We start from the raw sequence: 24,432 nt of genomic DNA, 5'->3' as shown, positions 1-24,432 counted from the left end.
CAGTTCCTCTCAATTTATACAGTGATTTTACTTATTTTATTTGGTGGTATTGGTGGAAAGTGAGAGTATTATGCATGTAATAAATCTGGAAGAATAGATGATGACATGTTAATAATAGTTATCTCTGGATAATAAGATTTAAAATTTTTTTTTTAATGTTTATTTTTGAGAGAGAGAGACAGAGACAGAGACAGAGAGACAGGGCACGAGCTGAGGACGGGCAGAGAGAGAAGGAGACACAGAATCTGAAGCAAGCTCCAGGCTCTGAGCTGTCAGTACAGAGCCTGACATGGGGCTTGAACTCGTGAACCGTGAGATCATGACCTGAGCTGAAGTTGGACACTCAACCAGCTGAGCCACCCAGTCGCCCCTGGATAATAAGATTTTTAACTCTCATACTTATAGTGAATGTATTTTGTAATAAACAAAACAAAGCCTATAAGGTTGCAAGTCTTTAGAATAAAACCATAGATATTGTGGGAAAAGATTAATTTCTCTGAGCTAAGCTGTTGAGGAAATCAACGAGACAAAAAAGCATTCAGCTCTTAGCAGTGTATTAAGCAGATTAGAAAAATCTGAAATAATTGTGCTTTTTTTTTGCCAAATATAAGTATTAAAATGATGAACAATAAAACTTTAAAGATGTTACAGCTTTATTTAAGGAATCTATTACTAGATGAATAACATTTGGTTTTAAATCAGGAAAGCAATACAGTCTAGTGGCTCCAGATTCTGGAGCCAGCCTGCCTTGGTTTGAATGTATCTACTGACTAGCTTAGGCAAGTCTTTTCCCTACTTTGCTTCAGTTTGCTCATTATCTGGAGATAAGAGTACTTATCATACAGGATTTCTGTGTGGATTAAAAGAGTTCTTGTATGTGAAGTTTTTAGTGATGTGTTAGTAGTTACTTACAAATTCATTCATATTCACAAGTGAATGTTGTACAAACATTCAGCAAACAGATTTGAATGAATGAATGCCTGTGTTGGGTGCTGGAAAATAAATATATTTGAGAAGAGCACTTTGTGATATACAATGCAATTTATTGAAAGTTTAGTAAATAGGTTGTTTAGTTTAATAACGAATATAATTTAACTTAATCTCATAGTTGTAATTTTTTACTAATGAAGACTTTAAATCTCTCTTTAAGTAGATTTTGTTTAACATAGGCCTTAGCCTTAAATGTGCAAGAGTAGTCAGTGATTTAGTGACCTTGATGAATTCACCAACAAAATAGAAGCTCTGCATTCCTTTTTCAAAATTCACTACAGCTTACATATAACTAGTCACATGTTTTTCACCACATAGGTTAGTATTCTCAATCTTTATTGAGCTTGTTAAAACTGCTAAATCCTGGTGTCTACTCCCTGAGATTTTGAATCACTAGGTTTGTGGTGGTACTCAGGAATTTGCCAACTTAACAAGACTTTGGGAACCTTGCTTTGAGAAAACCTAATACAGGTGATTATTCACCCATATCTAGCTCTTGAAGAAACATGAGAAGACCAGAGCGGTACATATACGTCATCGTATTGGCCGTCCATTTATAATGTCACATTTATCAATCCTGACTGTTTTGGACTCAGTCTGTTGTGCTGTCACATTCATTTACTTTAACTCCAAAAATTGCTGGTTGGGTTATAGAATACCCACTCTTTGTACATCACTTTTCCCCCCTGAGATACTAACAGCTTTGTTTTATAGTTAATAAAACTGAAAGCCTACTCATTGTACCTTTCTATATTGCTTGATTTTTTTTTAAAGTAAAAATTGCTTTAGTTCACCACCCAGAAATAACTATTACTAACATTTTTGTAATATCCTTTTACTTTTTTCTAAGTAAACTTTAAAAAATTTTTATTATTATTAAAAAAAATTTTTTTTAAATGTTTATTTACTTTTGAGAGAGACAGAAAGACAGAGCAAAGCTGGGGAGGGGCAGAGAGAGGGAGACACTGAATCTAAAGCAGGCTCCAGGCTCTGAGCTATCAGCACAGAGCCTGACATGGGGCTGGAACTCACGAACCATGAGATTGTGACCTGAGCTGAAGTTGGACGCTTAACCAACTGAGCCACCCAGGCGCCCCTCTAAGTAAACTTTGAAATAAAACATTGTACTATTTTACTTTGTAAACTTTTTTAAAAAACATAATTTAGCCTGGACGTATTTCCAGATCAAATATAAATCTACCACATTTAAAGTCTTGAGACATGTGGCATTCTGGATGAGTTCTTACATACACACTAATATTTTTTAGATTTTTGTTCCACATTCATTTAGGGTGATTTAGCTCTGGAGTAGACTTGGGGGTGGGAAAAAAGAGGGACGAGAAGGCTGTGCCCAAATGGCAAAATTAAAGCCCTGTAGCTAACCAGGAAGTTCAAAGACCAAATATTGTTATTTGAATGTGAACATGCATACTAGGCCCTTAATCCCCTTCCCACTACCCCAAGCAGTTTATTGAAATAGTCCTTCCACATATGTGTAGTTCTCCTGAGAGGAGATCCAAAGAGTACAAGTTTCTCCAGTTGTTTATATTCTAGTAATGCCTTAGTTTAACATCCTGGTTGCCGCCCTGTGATCTTCCTCTGTACCCACGTCTTGTTTGAAACAGCCTTTGTTCAGCACTTTGCCAAATCATATTCTTATTATGCACCACCCAATTCAAAGCTCATTCTTTCCAGGGAGACTACTTTGATGTACCCAGAACATTTTATCTTTCCAGCTTTATGTCTGCATATTTCAGCATCTGGTGTCCCATTTATTAAAAGAAAAAATCTATGATTTTTAATTATGTGGATGTGCCAGTTTGCCCACTCCTCTGTTGATAAAGAATGTCTTTAGTTGCTTTTACTGCAAAATAACCTCAAAACTCAGAGGCTTACAACAACATACTCATTTTTCTTGTTCACGAGTCTTGTTAGTCACTTGGGACATCTCTGCCTCAGGCTGTAGGTTGAGTTCTGGTTTGTTTCATGTTTCTCATTCTCTGGACTAGAAACTCCCCAAGACATGTTCTTCTTATGACAAATGACGGGAATGCAAGAGGGGAAGCTAACCACTGAGCACATTTAAAACCTCAGCATGTGTCATGTTCACTAACATTTCATTAGCCAAAACGAATCACATGGCCCTGCTCAGTAGCATTGGGATTGGAGAGGTATTGCCAAGTTACCAATGCCGTGCTGGCAAGTGCTTAGTAACTGGCTTTTCCAGGGGGGATATTAAGCTAATTTGTAGCATTTGCTGATTTCTCTGGTCTTGAATACTTTCACTGTGGCAGATTCAAGATACCAAGGGTTGGCTTACAAAATTCTTGAACTTGAACAATTAGCTTTGTGAGTCAGTATTAGCTGGCATGGGCCAGCTTTGCCACCGTGTGTCAGACAGTGTGCATGTATAATCCTGTTATAGAAGAGTGAAGAATTGGGGCAATATTCTTTTTTCTTTAAATTTTTTTTTTAACGTTTATTTGTTATTGAGAGACAGAGACAGAGCACGAGTCGGGGAGGGGCAGAGAGAGGGGGAGACACAGAATCTGAAGCAGGTTCCAGGCTCTGAGCTGTCAGCACAGAGCCCGACGCAGGGCTTGAACTCATAAACTGTGAGATCATGACCTGAGCCTAAGTCGAATGCTTAGCCTACTGAACCACCCAGGCGCCCCAAATTGGGACAATATTCTATCAGAAATTTTTGGGTTAATTGCTTCCCACTAAACCTCACTATAATCAGTATTCTTAGATACTTACATATTATCAGTTTTTCTTTTAGGGTAAGTTGTGAAAAAGAGAATTCCTGGGTCAAAGTGTTCTTAAGACTTTTTGAGACTCTTAAAGACTATTGTAGAAGTGCAGTGAATTTGTACCAGTTTATTCTAATAACAGCTGTCCATCCCTTCACAGATATGTACTTGCCAGTCTGACAAATTGGAATGTTCCTGTTTTAAGACATGATAAAGAGACATTCTTTTTGTTTTGGTTTGTGAAATACTTGTTGGTGTGTTGTTATTTTTGAAAATTGATTTGTGACAGTTCTTCATGTAAAAGAATATTAATAATTCTTATGGAGCACTTAGTACAAGCTAGGCATTGTATTAAGCATTTATACATGCTATAATTCAGTGCTAGACATTGAATTTTATATCAACTCTGTGGTCTAGGTACTATTTTCTCCCATTTTACAGGTGAGGAGAATGAGGCTTAAAAGATAGCTATGTAGCTTGCCTAAGTTCACAGAAGGGGTCAGCAGTGGAACTAGAATTCAAATCCATATCTGACCTGAAAGTCTGTATTCTTTTTTTTTAATATGAAATTTATTGTTAAATTGGTTTCCATACAACACCCAGTGCTCATCCCAAAATGTGCCCTCCTCAATACCCATCACCCACTCTCTCCTCCCTCCCATCCCCCATCAACCCTCAGTTTGTTCTGTTTTTAAGAGTCTCTTATGGAAAGTCTGTGTTCTTAACAGTCTTTTGGAAGCGACTCTCTGTTTGTCTATCATTAGTTTTAGTATTTTTTCCTAGATTGCCATTTGTATTTTGACTTCATTTATAATGCCCCTCTCCTCTCCACCCTCCCATGCAAAACCTTTTTCTAGTCAGATCTCCTGGTCAGATTTTAAGTATTGGTGACTGAGTAAGCAAATCTGTATGAGGATCTTGTAACTTTCTTCAGTATAAGTTTACTTTAGAATTTGCTGTATACTAGGCATTGAAGACAGGAAAATGAATTATGTACTTGCCCTCAATAGAAGTAGGTCAGATAGGCAAATAAATTACCATGTGCTGATGTGCTCTCATGGTCTTGAAAAAAGTTCTGCAGGAGCCTGGTTGAGGAAATGACTGTCTCTGAGTGAAAGAGTGGGGAGGGCTTCTTGGGGGTAATTGGAGCTGATTTTAGGGGAAGTTCAGCAGGTAGAACAAAGCAAGTGTGGGGAGTCTTGAAAAGGCATATTCTGGGAGCAAGGTGGGTATTCCATGCAGTTGCTGCATCTTTGTGTGGAGTAGTAAGGGAAATGGGGCTGACTTAACAGGTTTTTTGGAAAGAATTTGTTCCTGATTATTGAAGTTTGCAGTTCCTTTTATCTTCTCTCCTTTGTAATTCTTAACTTTAAAAAACGTACAGGGACGACTGGGTGGCTCAGTTGATGAAGCGTCTAACTTTGGCTCAGGTCATGATCTCATGGTTCGTGAGTTCGAGCCTCGCGTTGGGCTCTGTGCTGACACCTCGGAGCCTGGAGCCTGCTTCAGATTCTGTTTCTCCCTCTCTCTCTGCTGCTCCCCCGCTCACACTTTGTCTCTCTCTCTCTCTCTCTTTCTCAAAAATAAACATTAAAAAAATAAAATAAACATACTAATGAATGTCTTTTGGTATAGCTTTTCAAGTATGTATTTGTGAATGACAGTCTTTCAGGTTCTTTGTTTTTGTCGTCTTCTCTGTTGTGCTCCATTTCCATGTGTTTCTGTGAATTTCCCTGACCCCTTTTTTTCCTGTGTTTTTATTGAATAGTACTAGCTGGTATAGTCTGTCTGAAAAGGAAAAAAAAAGCTACTAGAATTTGTGTTATCAAATGATTTCCTCCCACATGTGTATATCAGCAGTTTCCTCACTGACTTTGCCAAGGCCAGAGGGAGAGGCCAGGTTATCCATTTACTTTCCTTGAATAAAGAATATGACATTTTGTATGGAGACAGGCATATTTCAGATTCCAAATAGTTACATTTTCCCTGTGTTTCTGCTATTTTATTTGGCTCTTTGCAAAAAAAGCAATACTTAATTATTTTGAGTTATAAAAGTATATATATATATAAGTATAATATATATTATATTTTAAAAGTATATATATATTAAATATTATATTATAAAAGCATATATATAGATTAAAGAGTTTGGGGAAAAAAACAAGGAGGGGGAAAAAGTATCCCTGTCTAATCCTCTAAAGACAGCTATTTGTTAACATTTAATGTTTCCTTCTAGTAGTCTTTTCTTTGCAAATGGTTTTCTTTAATATACTTGTGATTTTTGCCTTGTTAACATTACATTTTCATTTAATGTTGAAAATTAAATGAAATTTATAAGTTTCTAGGTTAGTTGCTTATAAACAGTACTTTATTTCAGAGTTTTCTTGCTATTTATATGTTGTTGTTAGACACATATTTATTGTGCTAAATCCTGGACATATTATAAAGGGTAGAGCCTATTCCCTTTTCTTAGGAGCGCAGAGTCTGGTCAGAGAGACAGGAAAGTAAACAGGTAATTCATTTTTTAAGTTATTTTCTAAGAGGTGGTACCTGTGAATGGTACCATTTTTAAAGTGAACGATGTATGCAAAAGTTTCCTTCTTGTGTCTCCTATGACACAAGCTATCCATGATAAACTGTGTGTGTGTGTGCCTGTGTATATGTGGGTATATGTGTTTACACACATGAGTGTGTGTATTTAACACAAATAGTAGCGTATATCCTATACTGGCCTACATTTTGTTTTTCACTAAGTATATTAACATCATTCCCTATTAATACACAAGACCTGTCCCATCTTTATGAAGTACGCAATTTTCCATTATATAGATTACTATATGTTTTTAAAGAAGGTTTTTTTTTAAACCTTCTAGTTTTCCTTTTTTTTTTTTTTTAATGTTTATTTATTTATTTAGAAAGAGAGTACACGTGTGTATATGAGCTGGGAAGGGACAGAGAGAGAGGAGACAGAAAATCTCAAGTAGGCTCCACACTGTCAGAATGAAGCCTGATGCGGGGCTCAATTTCACGAACTGTGAGATTGTGACTAGAGCCAAAATCAAGAGTTGGACACTTAACTGACTGAACCACCCAGGTGCCCCTAAATAGTTAATATTTTTAGTCACTGCTTTTTTAATTTTTAAAAATTTGATTATACTTTTTAAATATTCACAGTAGAGAAAATATAATGAACCCCCATTTACCTAACACCCAGCTTCAACAACTGTTAACAACAGACCATACCATTCTTCATCTGTTTCCCTTTGTTCCTCCTTTGTTCTTGGGCTGGATTATTTCTAAAGCAAAACCTAGACATCTTATCATTTCATGTGTAAATACTGGGTATCTGTAACAGATAAGACAGATATAGACTATAAGAAAATCTTAATCAGAATACCATTAGAATACTCAAAAATTCTTTAATATCATCAACTACCCAGTTCATGTTCAGTTTTCCTTGATTGTCTCAAATGTCTTACAGTTGTCTTGATTGAGTCAGTGTTCAGAGAAGTTGACATATTGCATTTAGTTGATGCTTTTTAAAACTCTTCTAATCCTTAAATCCTTCCTGCCCCCACTTTTTTTTAAAGATTTTTATAATGTTTATTTTTTATTTTATAGCTAATAGTTGCTATGCTTTTCATAATATTACTAATATAAAATGTCACTTGGTTAGGGCAGAGATGTGAAAACTTTTTCTGTGTTTCATATTTCTTTAAGTTAATTTTCAGAAGCAGAATTACTTGGGCATCTGGGTAAAAGTGAATATTTTTAAATGTTTAATTTTGTAAAATTGTTTTTTTAAAGTCTATTCCAGTTCATCCTGTTAGCAAAAGAGTTGGGTTTCACTTATACCCTTGAGAGCCAATACCAAATATTGGCAGACGAAAACAAAAGTCTTTATTTTAACTTGCCTTTATTTGATGTCCTAATGATTATTTCCAGTTTTATGAATTCTTTATATAGAAAATATATTAACTTATTTATTGAAAACATTTTTTTGTAAGCTCTGTCTCTTTAAATTTTATGTCATCAAATAATGTGGATTCCTTTTTTATGCTTTCTAATATTGCTTATAAGTTAAGAGAATCTTCTTCCCTCCAAAGGCTTGATAAATAATCAATTCCAGTTTCTTCTAGATTTTCTGTGGTTTAACTTTTAATACTTTTATTTTAGTTCATTTGAGACTTACTTGAGCATTTGGAATGAGAGGAAGCTTTAAACTCCTTTCTCTTCACCACTTATTTGGTAATCACTTTTCCCAGCATGAAATAATTCTCTATTATGTTGTTTAATGATGTATCCTCTGGAATATATTAAATTCTTATGTAATATGTTTAATTGATCTATAACTATATATTTTAATAATAACTTACTGAGTAAATATGAATTTAATAAGTAGCAATATTATAATAGTAATAATAAATTAATTATAATTGTATATTATAAATATAATAATAAATAAATAATAAATATTTAATAAAATAATTATAGTAATAATATTTAGTAATTTAGTGTCATGTAAATCCTTTATTTCTTGTTTTCTGGAGAGTACCAAATAAATACATAACATCTTGTCTGAGGATAATCAGCACAACTGAAAGTTGTAGTATGCCAGCTTGGGTCTGGAATGTGTCTTAGCAAGTATATAGTCCAGTAGGTTTTAACTTACTGGAGAGTAAGGGAGGAAGCATTTTGGAATCATCTAGGGGAGTTTAGTAGTTTTTTTTTTTTTTTTTTGGCAACATAGTTTTGATAATCACCATCTGTTCTCAACCACTGTAGGGTGAGGTAGAAAGCTATAATAACTTTTTTCCAAATGATTGTTAGTGGCTCTTTCTTCCCTTGATCTTTAAAACCAGTGACAAAGCCCAGACTTCTGTTTTACAATTGAAGTAATGGGCTTGTGTGAGGTTCTGTTTCTTAGCTGTAGGGATTGGTAGAGCTGTACTTTCAGGGGGATGGGTTTTTTTCTTTTTTCTTAGTCGGGAAAACTAAGAACATTTAAAGTGTACACCTAGATATAGACTCCCCTTGTTGCTAAGACTGGATTTAGGTGCCTTTCAGATTTGCTTAGATGTATCAGCTTACTGATGGAGATTCTAAGATCTTTATACAAGTATTTTATAATGCTTCTCTGTTCCAGTGGTATGGCTTTCTCTCCAGGTTTAATCAGTGATTGGTATCTTTGTAAAGGAATAGCTGAGTTAAATTTCTTTTCCTTTTCTTATATGGGACTTGTTTATAAAGAGCTGGGAGGAACTCTCATGGAGGCTTCTCTGCTTTTCCCTCTTAATTCAGTTTGTTGGAAAGCTTGGAAAGTAGGGGGAGCAGGGCTCTATTCAGGAAGTAGGAGGATTTTCTGAGGATAAGAGCGCTATATGGCTCCCACTACTGCTCCAAGGATGAGAAAAGTTCAGTTAATCTGTAGGGAGGTTGGTGGCTTACCTAGCACCAAGTTGCCTTAAGAACAGATAAGCCTCTCAAGCTCTTTTGAATTAGGTTTCTATAATCAGTTATTGCCACTTGTACATTAACAGTCTTTTGAATATAATATTAAAAATTTATCAATTTGTTAATGATTTTTGTCTCACTCTGGTTAGCCCCTACTTATATCAGCTAAAGATAAGGTTCAAGTGATATGAAGAAAAGGAGAGTTAGAAAATTAGCAAATTCTGCGTTTACTCCATATGCTTATCCCTGTGGTTGTCTTGATATATGTGAATTTCCACAAATATTTATGTATTTTGGAGTTGTATTCAGATTTAGGGGTAGGGGAGAGTAAAAATAAAAATAGCTAACATTTATTGAGTACAGACTAACAACCCTGTGAGGGAGATTCTGTTATTAGCTCCATTTTAGAGATAAGGAAACACACATAGAGAACTTAAATATGACTTCCACAAATTTTCCCAAGTTAATAGGCACTTAACATACTTTTAGAATGTGTGTATAAGTATGTACTGCTAATCTTGGTTTTTTAACTTAAATTTTTTTTTACAGATTGTATAATGTTTATTTTTTATTTTATAGCTAACAGCTGCTATATTTTTAATAATATTACTAATATAAAATATCATTGGGGGGAAAAATATCATTTGGGTAGGACCCCCATTCCTCAAAACATTTGGTCATGAAGTTTATTTTAGGGCTTTTGGTTCTTAAGGTGAATGTACTTAAGATATAATGAAAGTATTTTTGTCCTTTTCTGCTGAAATGAGAAGATAGCAAATGTTTAGTCTTGTCACACATTTTGTGGATGATTTGCTTTATTTTCTTCTTAAAATTGGGCTGAAATGTTAGTCATTCTATATACTTGGAGTCAGGGTCATTTTATATAAGCAATTTTATGTAAGACATTAAATATGTCTTATTTGAACAATGTTGAAAATATTTTTCTTTTCAGTAAGATTTAATGTATTTTGTCAATGGGTGGCTTATACTTAAGAAATGAAAATTCAGAGATATGCCTTCAACTTTCAGAGCATAAAAAGACGTTTCTTTATCTCTTTATTGCAGAAATGTGGACAACCAGCTTCCTGGGCAAGCTATTCCAGCTGGATTCCCAGTGTATCCTGCTTTCAGCCCGCTGCAGATGCTGTGGTGGCAACAGATGTATGCTCATCAGTATTATATGCAATAGTAAGTTAATTTGAGTTGAGTTTTTTGCTCAGTGTGCCACTTCCTTTTTTCATTTTTCATCCTAAGTAAGTTGATTTGGGATTTCCTTTACTGATATATTTCACTGGTTTTTAAAAATTATTATGAGAATGAGTTTGCCAACATTTTAGCAGATACTTTCTTTTAAATTATTTGGCTAAAGAACACCCGAAAAACAAATAATCCAGTGAAGAAATGGGCAGAAGACATGAATAGACACTTCTCTAAAGAAGACATCCAGATGGCCAACAGGCATATGAAAAGATGCTCAACGTCGCTCCTCATCAGGGAAATACAAATCAAAACCACACTCAGATATCACCTCACGCCAGTCAGAGTGGCTAAAATGAACAAATCAGGAGACTATAGATGCTGGAGAGGATGTGGAGAAATGGGAACACTCTTGCACTGTTGGTGGGAATGCAAACTGGTGCAGCCCCTCTGGAAAACAGTATGGAGATTCTTCAAAAAATTAAAAATAGATCTACCCTATGACCCAGCAATAGCACTGCTAGGAATTTACCCAAGGGATACAGGAGTGCTGATGCATAGGGGTACCTGTACCCCAATGTTCATAGCAGCACTCTCAACAATAGCCAAATTATGGAAAGAGCCTAAATATCCATCAACTGATGAATGGATCAAGAAGATGTGGTTTATATATATACAATGGAATACTACTTGGCAATGAGAAAGCATGAAATCTGGCCTTTTGTAGCAACGTGGATGGAACTGGAGAGTGTTTTGCTAAGTGAAATAAGTCATACAGAGAAAGACAGATACCATATGTTTTCACTCCTATGTGGATCCTGAGAAACTTAACAGAAGACCATGGGGGAGGGGAAGGAAAAAAAAAAAAAGGTTAGAGAGAGAGGGAGCCAAAACATAAGAGACTCTTAAAAACTGAGAATAAATTGAGGGTTGATGGGGGTGGGAGGGAGGGGAGGGTGGGTGATGGGCATTGAGGAGGGTACCTGTTGGGACGAGCACTGGGTGTTGTATGGAAACCAATTTGACAATAAATTACATACATACATACATACATACATACATACATACATACATACATACATAGGCTACAGAGAAAAGGGTTCACATCCAGTTCGCATTAGCTAAACCTATTCTCTCCTTCTCCCTCTCTCCCCTACATTTATAGCAGTATTGAGATGCTTTCTTTAATATAACATTTTATTTAAGAGGGGAAAACTTAGGAAAGTTTTACTGGAAGGCAGCAAATCTACATGAAGAGATAGGAAGTTGAATGAAAAAGGGAATCATGTCAAGGAGGTTCATGTTGATGTGGGACTCAGTGGAGGTTTGTATGGTTCCAGACTGTTAGTACTTCAGTAAGTTTTGCTTCTGGTCAGCATAGATCTTACTTAGATCCGAGTACGGTTTCTCAGCCTTCATTCTTCTGGACTTCTGTGCATTCATTTAACATTTCTAGCTCCTCTTTGATGTTCTCCTCTCCTTGTTTCTGTGATTTTGTTATCCTCTTCATTCTTTTTGTCTTTCTGATCACTCATGTTGTGTCCTTGAGGGCCCATTTTTTCCCTTCTAAATGGTAACATTCCTTGTTCAGTTAGATATTTGTGTACTTGCCATGTACCTTAGGACACTCAGTCTCGTAAAGAAGACAGGATTCAGTCCTGGACCAGTCCTCTTGGATTTCTTTCATCTGTGGCCTTAGTTGTTAGCTCTCTGTGGATGACCCCTATTCTTTATCTCCTATGCTTCATCCTGGTTGCTGGAAGATTTCCATAGGGAAATTTGCCTTTCCTTTAAATTCAGGATGTCTAAAATTTGACACCACCATCTTGTGTGTGTGTGTGTGTGTGTGTGTGTGTGTGTGTTCAGTAAGGTTTATTGTTAGCTTTATTGCCTGTAGTCTCTAAGATGCGACTTTATTGTGCCTTTGCAAACAGGATACATTTCTTAAAAAACTGATCAAAATTTCCCATACATATAGCTCTATATGATAGATTATAGTGCAACACTATTTTTCGTACATAATTATAGAAATACCATAGAATCCAAGAGTACAGCATAAGCGAAAGAAATACAATCCTTAGCCATCTGAGCAAGATGACTTGATGAGTCCTTTTAGTGTAAGTTTAGAAAACATGGAGGAGAGAAAAAAGATACATGCACTCTGCAGGCAGGAGCAAAATACATTAACTGCCTGTTCCTTGCAAGGCACAGGTGGGGGTAATGGTGAATTTCAGACACCACCATCCTCTTAAGTGTCTTCTCCTTCCTGACTTCTTTGTCAGTGACAGTCTCTTTTTATTCATCTCCAGGCTCTTAACCTTCATCAGCTTTGACTCTGCTTTCACTTATCCCTGAACCCAGTAACTTACCAAGATGAGTTAACAATATGTTGTTTCTAACTTTGGTTCTTCCCCTATATTTTACTTTCAATATTTTGCCTAGATATTTTCTCATTTTGGACCTACTTTACTGCAACTGTTTTCTCTCTTTTTAGACTCTCTACCATATTTCATCCCAGGCTAATGTACTTCACACAAAATTGAGCCAGTCATTCCCCATCCTCCCAAATGTCTGATGACTCCCTTACCTATAGTGTGAAGTCTGTATCCTTATCCTTACTCCAGACCTTACCCCATTAAGCTGATCTGCTTCATGGTCCTTATATCCTAATGTTCTCTTGCATAATCCCTTGGCTGCAGACAGGCTATTTGTACCTTACCTGTTGCTATGGTAATAGTTATCATTTGAGTGACTGCTTTGTGCTTAGTACTGTGCTAGATTCTAGATGCTTTCCACCCCTAGTCTCATTTATAACCTCCTGAGAACTGTGTAGGGTAAGTGGGGCTTATTGTAGCTTCCTAAATCATACAATCTTACGTACATTATTTACCTTCTGAGCCTTAGGTTCTCTCCTTTAGTGAGGTAACTCACCTATCAATCAGAATATCTATGAAGTAGGGAGTGTTTTGGAAACTAAAAAGCCCTATACAGATACAAGGTATTAGCATGTTAAATAGACTTTTGTAGCCAGGGAAACTTCTGTTTTATTTTATTTGCTATCTTGATTTTTAAACATTTTATCGTAGAAACATTTCAGCATGTGAGAGTATAGAATAGTAAAATGAATCCCTGTGCACTCACCACCCAGCTTCAATATTCATCAATTCTGTAACTTTTCCCTTCTGTGCTGGATAATTTAAAGCAAATCCCGGATACATTGTTACTGTACTTGAGCCTCTTATAGGAAAATTTATTCTTTCAAGCAATCAAATTATAAGCAAACTTCAGGACCACAGTTATTCATAGGTTTACAAGTACCTATTCCAGTGGTTCCCAGATGGATTTCCCAAAAGTCAGGATTGGGGGTTGTTATCTGAGATCTAGTTAATATCTTAAAATACAAATTATTTATCACTGACAATGGACACACAGGATAAATGATTAATGTACATTTTTAAACCTATGTTTCAAAACATGGCTCTAAGGGAGAGGTGGTGGGTACAGTGGTAGTCATCCCATTTGGAAAAACAAAAGTGGCCATTAGTGAGCAGGTTTGGAAAAAGATTTGGTCATTACCTTAGAAAGTAATTTAATGAGGGGCGCCTGGGTGGCGCAGTTGGTTAAGCGTCCGACTTCAGCCAGGTCACGATCTCGCGGTCCGTGAGTTCGAGCCCCGCGTCGGGCTCTGGGCTGATGGCTCAGAGCCTGGAGCCTATTTCCGATTCTGTGTCTCCCTCTCTCTCTGCCCCTCCCCCGTTCATGCTCTGTCTCTCTCTGTCCCAAAAATAAATAAACGTTGAAAAAAAAAATAAAAAAAAAAATAAAGTAATTTAATGAAAGAGAGAAAATACAGTGATTACCATGCCTTCTCATCTCTTCCACCTCTCCCCTACCATCTTTGTGAGGCTAAGAGAATATCTTTTCCTGAACTACTCACTCCTACCATCACTCTTGGCTCTACTTTTCCACTGGGGTTTGTGCTTGCCTAAGAAATGTGGTACAGGAGTTGTGATACTTTGTGCTAGGTTTATGAAAAATAATGTATGGCTCCCCAAGGAAGTTTTACAAAATATAATATAGTATGATAAAGTTTTCTTTTTCTTTTTAATACTTCTTTTGTTGAATATTTCAGTCAAGCTGCAGTTTCAGCTCAGGCTACATCAAATGCCAACCCAGCCCAGCCTGCTGCTTCACAGCCTCTAAATTTGGCACATGTTCCTGGAGAAGAACCTCCACCAGCTCCAAACCTAGTGGCCCAAGAAAATCGACCCATGAATGAGAATGTTCAAATGAATGCACAGGGAGGTCCAGTGCTAAATGAAGAAGACTTCAATCGAGACTGGCTGGACTGGATGTACACGTTCTCCCGAGCTGCAATTCTCCTTAGCATTGTATACTTCTATTCTTCTTTTAGTCGTTTTATCATGGTAATGGGAGCCATGCTGCTGGTTTATTTGTGAGTGGTGTTCATTACCTTTTTGTGGTTTCTTTTAATTACTTTCTAGAACAGCACAGAATTTGGCATATGGTGGTCTGTCCTGAATGTTGAGTGAAGGAATATGAGTTTTGGACTCCGTATATCTAGCACCAAAATCAAAGCAGGTTATGTTGAGTAAGAATGTTTATCAGAACTGTACAAGCAGATTTTTCCTTTACAATCTTTCATAAAAATTATTAATTCATTTAGACATGCTCTGTTAATTATTTAGAGCTTGAAGGGTCTGAGGCATTATTGTATAAGGATGTTCTTTTTAATTATAATTATCAATAGTAAATCCTATAGGTATAGGCCAGACTTCTTTTTGTAAGTAGACTTTCTCTTGCCTCCCTTTCCCCCAAGAGGCAAAGAAATGTGTAGTTGAATTTCATTTTGAAAAATATCAGAAAAGATGTTATGATTCCCAGTACATGGAGACACTAAGATAGATAGGTTAGATATTAAGATATCTGGCATAGAGCCAGTTAAGCCCATGGTAGATTTTTAGACTTAAGTTGATTCTTGTTTTGCTGTCATTGCTTTGAGAGGGGTAGTCCTTGGCCCGAAGTAGATTTAGTCTTTTCATTTATTATAGTTGAAATCATTTTTCTGTTGTAGGGCACTAATGTTTTATAGCATTGCAAATAAAAACAGTTGCGACTTATTTTCTTTTCTCTTTATTTTACTGAACAGACACCAAGCTGGATGGTTTCCTTTTAGGCAAGAAGGAGGTCAGCAACAGGCTCCCAACAATAATGCCGAAGTTAACAATGATGGGCAAAATGCCAACAACCTAGAACTTGAAGAAATGGTATGCTAACGAGGTTTTTGTATACTTCAAACATAGATATTTCCTCAGCAGAAGAGACCAACATGATTAAAGAATCTTGGGGTGTTCCACAAGTTTTTGTGGAATGGCACATGAAGAAAAGTTAACATAGAAATTGTGTGATTGTATCTGGGAGAACTTAGACTATAATACAGACTATAATATGGTCAGGAAGAACTAACATTATTCTTCCTAAATATAGCCTAGAAAGAAAATGATGCACACAGTGAGAATTTATTGTTTTACATTGGCAGTTACATTCACCTCAAAGTTCCTTTTGAACTTGAGCACTGAGGAATTTATCAGTTTTGGATTTAACAAAGATTTCTGACGGCCAGGTATATACTACTTCCTTGTGACATTGCTCCTGTTCCTTCTCTCTGTAGGGAAGAATTCTCTCTCTTTCTGTCATGAGTTAATGCTAGCTGTTCATATCCCTTAGGAGTATGTTTCTTGTTTTGTTTGAAAGGAGCGTCTTATGGATGATGGGCTTGAAGATGAGAGTGGAGAAGATGCAGGTGAAGATGCCAGTGCAATTCAAAGGCCTGGTTTAATGGCGTCAGCTTGGTCTTTTATCACCACCTTCTTTACTTCACTGATACCAGAGGGGCCTCCCCAGGTTGCCAATTAGACCTGAAAAACTGTGCCAGCTCCGAAGGAGGGTCTGACTTTAGGAAAGTGTTTTAAATAACAGTGCAATTTCAAAAAAATTTATTACTTTCTTTTCATCATCATGTACAGAGGTGTTTTTTTCTTTAAGCTTCTCATGCATATGAATATTTTAAGCACAAATGGACTACTAAATGTGTGATTTTTTTTTCAAGATCCTAACAGAACATAGTATAACAATATTGGTCTTCCAGATTTTATTAATTTCAATTATGTATATTCTGTCAAGGCAGATCTATTTGTGTGTCTTATTTCTTTAAAGAGCTGCTTCACATATAAATGTCTATAGCTAATAGCCCAGCCCTTCAGTGTGTAATTTGAATAAATATATCTATTTTCTGTGAATTATCCTGAAAGTTTTAAACAGAATGACCTCATAGTTTTTAATAAAGAATATTATTTACCTAAAATGTGCTAGCAGCATCTTGCCCAGCCATAAAGCAATAAACTTCTCAATAATCTTAATTTTGACATTTGGATAAATAATGGAAACTTTCTATTTTAAGGGCATGTATCCCATCAATTGGAATTAGTACCTTAAAAAAAAAAAAAACGGCAGCTCTTCAATGGAATTAATAGTGATATAAATGTTTGATACAGGCAGTACTTTTATAAAATATGCTGGAAATTGCTCCCTGTAATTTTTTTAAATAAAAGGTCAATTATGGTAAACTGTCTTATGGGATATTTGTTCAGATTCTTTAATAATGTACCCATTACATGCCAAAATCTGTATACATTTCAGTAGTTGTTGGGAAAAGTTGCTGAAGTCTTCAAGTTCATTTTCATCTCTTTATGTTCCAGATGGGCATCTCTTCATTCTCAGTCTGAAACCTTGCTGGTCTTTTTAAAAATCACTGTGAAGGCCAATTCAGTATTTTATAAGAAGGGTGTAAGTTTCTCATAGGGTAGCTAATTAAAATTAACAAATGAGGATAGGAGAACTTACTATGCAAGAACTTCATGTGACATGAAATGTATTATAAAGTTGTATGAGGTACTGGTCCAGTAATATATGATTAGATAATACAACAAAATAGAAGAGTAAGAAAACATTCATGAATGCTTCTCTAAGTTGTTTACTTAAAGCGATAAAAGTGACATTTCAAGGGATAAATTGAAAAGTAAAATAAAATTGAAAAGTAAAATTACAGATACACAACCTAACCTTATGCCTTAAAGAGCTGGAAAAAGAACAGCAAACAAAACCCCAAACCAGCAGAAGACAGGAAGTAATAAATATTAGAGCAGAAATCAATGCTATCGGAACCAAACCAAACAAAACAAAACAAGTAGAACAGATCAATGAAACCAGAAGCTGCTTCTTTGAAAGAATTAACAAAATTGATAAACCACTAGCCAGTTTGGTCAAAAAGAAAAAGGAAAGAACCCAAAGAAACAAAATCAAGAATGAAAGAGGAGAGATCACAACCAATACAGCAGAAATAAAAATAATAAGAGAATATTATGAACAATTATGTGCTAATAAAATGGGCAATCTGGAAGAAAGACAAATTCCTAGAAACATATACACTACCAAAACTGAAACAGGAAGAAATAGAAAATTTGAGCAGACCCATAACCGGTAAGGAAATCGAATTAGTAATCAAAAATCTCCCAAAAAACAAGAGTCCAGGGCCAGATGGCTTTCCAGGGGAATTCTACCAAACATTTAAGGAAGAGTTAACACCTATTCTCTTGAAACTGTTCCAAAAAATAGAAATGGAAGGAAAACTTCCAAACTCTATGAGGCCAGCATTACGTTGATTCCAAAACCAGAGAGAGACCTCACTAAAAAGAACTATAGGCCAATTTCCCTGATGAACATGGATGCAAAAATCCTCAACAAGATACAAGCCAACCGGCTCCAACAATATATTAAAAAAATTATTCACCACGACCAAGTGGGATTTATACCTGGAATTCAGGGCTGGTTCAATAACTGCAAAACAACACGATTCATCAAATCAATAAAAGAAAGGACAAGAACCACATGATCCTTTCAATAGATGCAGAGAAAGCATTTGACAAAATACAGCATCCTTTCTTGATAAAAGCCCTCAAAAAAGTAGGGATAGAAGGATCATATCTCAAGATCAAAGAAGCCATATATGAGCGACCCAACGCTAATATCATCCTCAATGGGGAAAATCTGAAAGCTTTCCCCCTAAGGTCAGGAACAAGACAGGGATGTCTACTCTCGCCACTGTTATTCAACATAGTATTGGAAATCTTAGCCTCTGCAATCAGACAACGCAAAGAAATAAAAGGCATCCAAATTGGCCAGGAGGAGGTCAAACTCACTCTTCACAGGTGACAGGATACTCTCTATGGAAAACCCAAAAGATTCCACCAAAAAACTGCTAGAACTGGTTCATGAATTCAGCAAAGTTGTAGGATATAAAATCAATGCACAGAAATCAGTTGCATTCCTATTCACCAACAATGAAGCAACAGAAAGAGAAATCAAGGAATCGATTCCATTTACAATTGCACCAAAAACCGTAAAATACTTAGGAATAAATCTAACCAAAGAGGTGAAAAATCTATACACTGAAAACTATAGAAAGCTTATGAAAGAAATTGAAGAAGACACCAAGAAATGGAAAAAGATTCCATGCTCCTGGATAGGAAGAACAAATATTGTTAAAATGTCGATACTGGGGCGCCTGGGTGGCGCAGTCAGTTGAGCGTCCGACTTCAGCCAGGTCACGATCTCGCACTCCGTGAGTTCGAGCCCTGCGTCAGGCTCTGGGCTGATGGCTCAGAGCCTGGAGCCTGTTTCCAATTCTGTGTCTCCCTCTCTCTCTGCCCCTCCCCCGTTCATGCTCTGTCTCTCTCTGTCCCCCCCCCAAAATAAATAAACTTTAAAAAAAAAATGTCGATACTCTCCAGAGCAATCTACATATTCAATGCACTCCCTATCAAAATAATACCAGCATTCTTCACAGAGCTAGAACAAATAATCCTAAAATTTGTATGGAACCAGAAAAGACCCCGAATAGTCAAAGCAATCTTGAAAAAGAAAACCAAAGGAGGAGGCATCACAATCCGAGACTTCAAGCTATACTACAAAACTGTAATCATCAAGATAGTATGGTACTGGCTCAAGAACAGACACACTCAGATCAATGGAACAGAATAGAGAACCCAGAAATGGACCTACAAACATATGGCCAACTAATCTTTGACAAAGCAGGCAAGAATATCCAAGACAGTCTCTTCAGCAAGTGGTGCTGGGAAAACTGGACAGCGACATGCAGAAGAATGAACCTGGACCACTTTCTTACACCATACACAAAAATAAACTCAAAATGGATGAAAGACGTAAGACAGGAAGGCATCAAAATCCTTGAGGAGGAAGCAGGCAAAAACCTCTCTGATCTTGGCTGCAGCAGCTTCTTACTCAACACATCTCTGGAGGCAAGGGAAACAAAAGCAAAAATGAACTATTGGGACCTCATCAAAATAAAAAGCTTCTGCACAGCAAAGGAAACAATCAGCAAAACTAAAAGGCAACCGACAGAATAGGAGAAGATATTTGCAAATGACATATCAGATAAAGGGTTAGTATCCAAAATCTATAAGGAACTTACCAAACTCAACACCCAAAAAACAAATCCAGTGAAGAAATGGGCAAAAGACGTGAATAGACCCTTCTCCAAAGAAGACATCCAGATCGCCAACTGACACATGAAAAAATGCTCAACATCAATCATCATCAGGGAAATACATATCAAAACCACAATGAGATACCACCTCACACCTGTCAGAATGGCTAACATTAACAATTCAAGCAATAACAGATGTTGGCAAGGATGTGGAGAAAGGATCTCTTTTGCATTGTTGGTGGGAATGCAAGCTGGTGCAGCCACTCTGGAAAACAGTATGGAGGTTCCTTAAAAAATTAAAAATAGAACTACTCTATGACCCAGCAATTGCACTAGTAGGTATTTATCCAAGGGATACAGGTGCGCTGTTTTGAAGGGACATATGCACCCCAATGTTTATAGCACCGCTATCAACAATAGCCAAAGTATGGAAAGAACCCAAATGTCCATCGATGGATGAATGGATAAAGAAGGTGTGGTATATATACACAATGGAGTGTTACTTGGCAATCAAAAAGAATGAAATCTTGCCATTTGCAATGACGTGGATGGAACTGGAGGGTATTATGCTAAGTGAAATTAGAGAAAGACAAAGATCTTATGACTTCACTCATATGAGGACTTTAAGAGACAAAACAGATGAACATAAGGGAAGGGAAATAAAAGTAATATAAAAACAGGGAGGGGTGAAAAACAGAAGAGACTCATAAATACGAAGAACAAACAGAGGGTTGCTGGAGGGGTTGTGGGAGGGGGATGGGCTAAATTGGTAAGGGGCACTAAGGAATCTACTCCTGAAATCATTGTTGCAGTATATGCTAACTAATTTGGATGTATATTAAAAAAATTAAAAAGAAAAGTAAAATTAGGTTTCTATTTATAGATGTCAGTCAACACGTCATGATTCAATATGAGCAATTGAACATGCAAATACTAATAGAAAATATAGATGAATACATATATAATACTGGGGGACAAAATGCCTTTATGGTAGAATCTCTAAAAGAAAAGGTTGCAATGTATATATATAATATTTTGACAAACATAATTAAAAGGCAAATAGGGAAAAAAGATAAAAACGATAAGTAAGTCTTAAATTTAGTTAAAAAGAAACAAAGACAATATCCCAGTAGGTAATGGGCAAGGATACTCTTTAGTCAGCTGGGGCTGCTGTAACAAGTTACCATAGACCAGTTGGCTTACACATTTATTTCTCACAGTTTTTGAGGCTGGGAAGTCCAATGTCAAGGTGCTGGTAGATACGGTTTCTGGTGAAGGCCCTTTTCCTGGCTTGTAGGTAGCCGTCTTGCTGCGTTCTCATGTGGCAGAGAGCAGAGTAGCAAACTCTCTCCCATCTCTTCTTACAAGGGCACTGATTCTATTCATGAGAGCTCTGTCCTCATGCCCCAATTACCTCCCAAAGACTCCACCTACTAACACCATCACATTGAGGGTTGGGATTTCAACATGAATTTTGCAGGAAAGGGGACACTTAACATTGTATCTGTAACAGATAAAAACATGGGCAATAAATGTGAAAACAAATGTAAAGAGTCCCAAGCTTAAACTATCAAATTTTAAGAGAATACTCCATGAAACTACAGGGGAATATAAAATCGCATATAGCCTTTCCAGCTTGTATCAAAATTTCAAAATGTGTACAGAATCATTCGGTGTCATCTTATTGTTCCTGGAATAAAGATCAGACTCCTTAACCTGTTTACAAAGTTCTGAAAGGTTGGGTCCTTGCACCCTCTTAATCTGTGTTCCTCTGTTTGATGCCTCTGTTTGAGCTGGGCTGGTCTTCCAGTTCTAGCACTCTCTCCATCCAGTCCAGGGACTTCTAAAATTGGTGTTCTTTTGGCTTGCAACACAGTCTCTTATTCTCTCTCTCTCTCTCTCTCTCTCTCTCTCTCTCTCTTTTTTTTTTTTTTTTTGCCCCATTAACATTTACTAATCATTCATGAGAGCTCAGCTAATGGCCAGTTGCTTTGAGAAGCTTTTCCCCAGTAGCACTGTTCTTTGCAGTTAACACTGTTGCAGTTTACATTTATTTCCTTATTTGTCTCTCCTACAAGATATGAGGGCTATGAAGTTGGAGATGTATTTATGCTTATTATTACATCCCTAGTCCTAGAAGAGTGCCCAGTAGTTAGTTCAATACTGAATGAGTGATTGAGAATGTGCATACCCTTTGAATCAGCAAAAGTTGAAAGGGTATGGTGCATGTGTGAGATTTAGCTTGTAAGATATTGTGTTCTTTTAACAGGAAAGAATTAGAACTGACAGATGTTCAACACAATGAGCTATGGTACATTTGTTTGTATAGTGTTTAGATCACGACTAGGGATGGCTTGTTTCAAGGCTGATGGAGTCAGTGCATCCAGAAGGAGGGTCTGGATTTTAACCTGGGAGCTAAATAAATAAACTGTCGAAGCTGGAAGAAATGCTTCAATGGGTCAGATCCTAAAACAGAGTGGGTGGGTAGGGTAAGAATGCAGAGATAATTATGAGACAGATTAGTCTTTTTTCTTCTGTTGGGAGCCTGCGATGGGAGAATGGAAGCTGTAGAATTCATAGAGAGGAACAGCTTTGTGGGGGACACCCATGAGCAGGTCTCTGTATCCCAGCCACAGATTGGGCCCTAAGGAGAAAAATGCTGGTCATAGACTCCTCCTGTGAAGGGGAGTGCTGAGAGTTCTAAGAACACTGGAATGTGTTGCTGGATTTTAATTCTTTTTCCTACGTTACTAATTCCCTCACATTAGTCTCACTTTTAGTAAGTTTTCATCAAAAACTACAGCCCAGTGACAGCTGTATTTTGGATAAGGGAAGAACTGTGTCCCTGCTGTGGCCAGATGGCACCTAGGGGGCAGTGGTCGCTTGGAGATGGTTTCTGGATGGCAAAAGACCAGCACAGAAGCCCAGACACTGGTCTCTAGGCCATATGCTGACTAGCAACGCCAGGTTGGGTTTCTGGGATATAAACACTTCCTATGACTCCTTTTCCTTACACATCACAAAAAAGACTAGACTTTCCACAGCCAAACAGTATGGGTGAGAGAGTCAGATTATGTTAGGTGGGTAAAAGGAAATGGTGATCCTGAGGGCTGGAGAGTTGGAGACATTTTCTCCATAGTTTGGTGGCATTGTTCAATGTCAGCACCCGTCATTATTCTAACTGGTTTCTCTGGTTCCATCATCACTATTGAAATTTGGCTTTTCAAATTGGCGGAGAAAAGACGGTGTTTGGATCCTCATTTGTACAGTCCCAGTGGCAGTTTTTGCTTCACTGTGAAAAGACTAAGGTGTGCCAATTTATATATCCACTCTCTGTAAGTCTGATATAAATCAGACCAGGAGGCCTGTTGTATCTGGAATTGCGTTGTTGGGTCTGCAAAACCACATGAGGCTCTGGAATGTGGTGTTCCCAACTATGGAGTCTCCCTGGGAGCCCCGAACTGGCTGGACTCACCTCGCCATGTGGTATCATGTGCCCTAACTGCCACCTGAGAAAGTGAAATAAACTGGCTGCATGGTGAGTACAAAGCATGCTTACTGTATTCTGTATCTTAAATAAATTTATTTTTGGATGTTTTAACACTTCAACAATTTAAAAAGTTGAGGGGCCCCTGGGTGGCGCAGTCGGTTAAGCGGCCGACTTCAGCCAGGTCACGATCTCCCGGTCCGTGAGTTCGAGCCCCGCATCGGGCTCTGGGCTGATGGCTCAGAGCCTGGAGCCTGTTTCCGATTCTGTGTCTCCCTCTCTCTCTGCCCCTCCCCCGTTCATGCTCTGTCTCTCTCTGTCCCAAAAATAAATAAAAAATGTTGAAAAAAAATTTAAAAAGTTGAAAAAAATTTTTGAAAATTTTTTATGCTGTGGGAACATTTAACATGAAATCCACTGTCTCCACAGATTTAAGTGCACAATACAGTAGCATTTCAAAACATTTAAGACAGTTGAAAGACAAATAATGATGCTTCTTAAGTGTTGTGAAGCAATGTAATCCTTTTATTAAGATACTATGAAATCTTTGAAATAAAGGGTGTTCTTACAAAGAGAGCCCAGAATAATTAGGGTTCTTGTTCCAAAGCTTCTGGGACTTCTCTATCATCCAGGAGTCATAGTAAGTAGTAAGCTTTTCCCAGCACAATGAGGGCTCAGCCCTAATATGGGGAGGGCAGCGAAAGATCTGTCTCCCTTTTCTGGAGCAAACCTCAGTGGTTACTGTCTTGAAGTTACTTGGATTCACCCTTGGCGCCATAGTCTAGGGGGGCTAGTTTCATGAGTCTTCTTGCTAAAGCTTACTTTCTTGTTCCTGCTGCTAAATTCTGACTTTCTTACTCCAATTGATCTACTTTCCAAAATGAACATACCAATGCCTGCGTAAACTATTTCATGTGGTGCAATAAGCCGTTCTTTCCAATGGTTCCAAAGCCATAGGAAAGTTG

General features: G+C 37.1%; 1 protein-coding gene across 2 annotated transcripts in view; it reads left to right on the top strand.

Annotated features, from left to right (window-relative positions):
- The window catches only part of HERPUD2 (HERPUD family member 2), a 34,762-nt gene extending 17,721 nt beyond the window's left edge, over window positions 1-17,041 (top strand). For both annotated transcript variants that reach the window (XM_023250498.2, XM_019825684.3), the window contains exons 5-8: window positions 10,263-10,385; window positions 14,527-14,850; window positions 15,565-15,682; window positions 16,170-17,041. In XM_023250498.2, the coding sequence (XP_023106266.1) occupies window positions 10,263-10,385; window positions 14,527-14,850; window positions 15,565-15,682; window positions 16,170-16,331 (727 nt within the window). In that variant the 3' untranslated portion in view covers window positions 16,332-17,041. The remainder of the gene's footprint in view (window positions 1-10,262; window positions 10,386-14,526; window positions 14,851-15,564; window positions 15,683-16,169) is intronic.
- Window positions 17,042-24,432: the final 7,391 nt, after the last annotated feature.

Source organism: Felis catus, chromosome A2 (genome assembly GCF_018350175.1).
Source record: "Felis catus isolate Fca126 chromosome A2, F.catus_Fca126_mat1.0, whole genome shotgun sequence".
Lineage (NCBI taxonomy): Eukaryota > Metazoa > Chordata > Mammalia > Carnivora > Felidae > Felis > Felis catus.
This window is presented reverse-complemented; position numbering and strand designations above follow the sequence as displayed.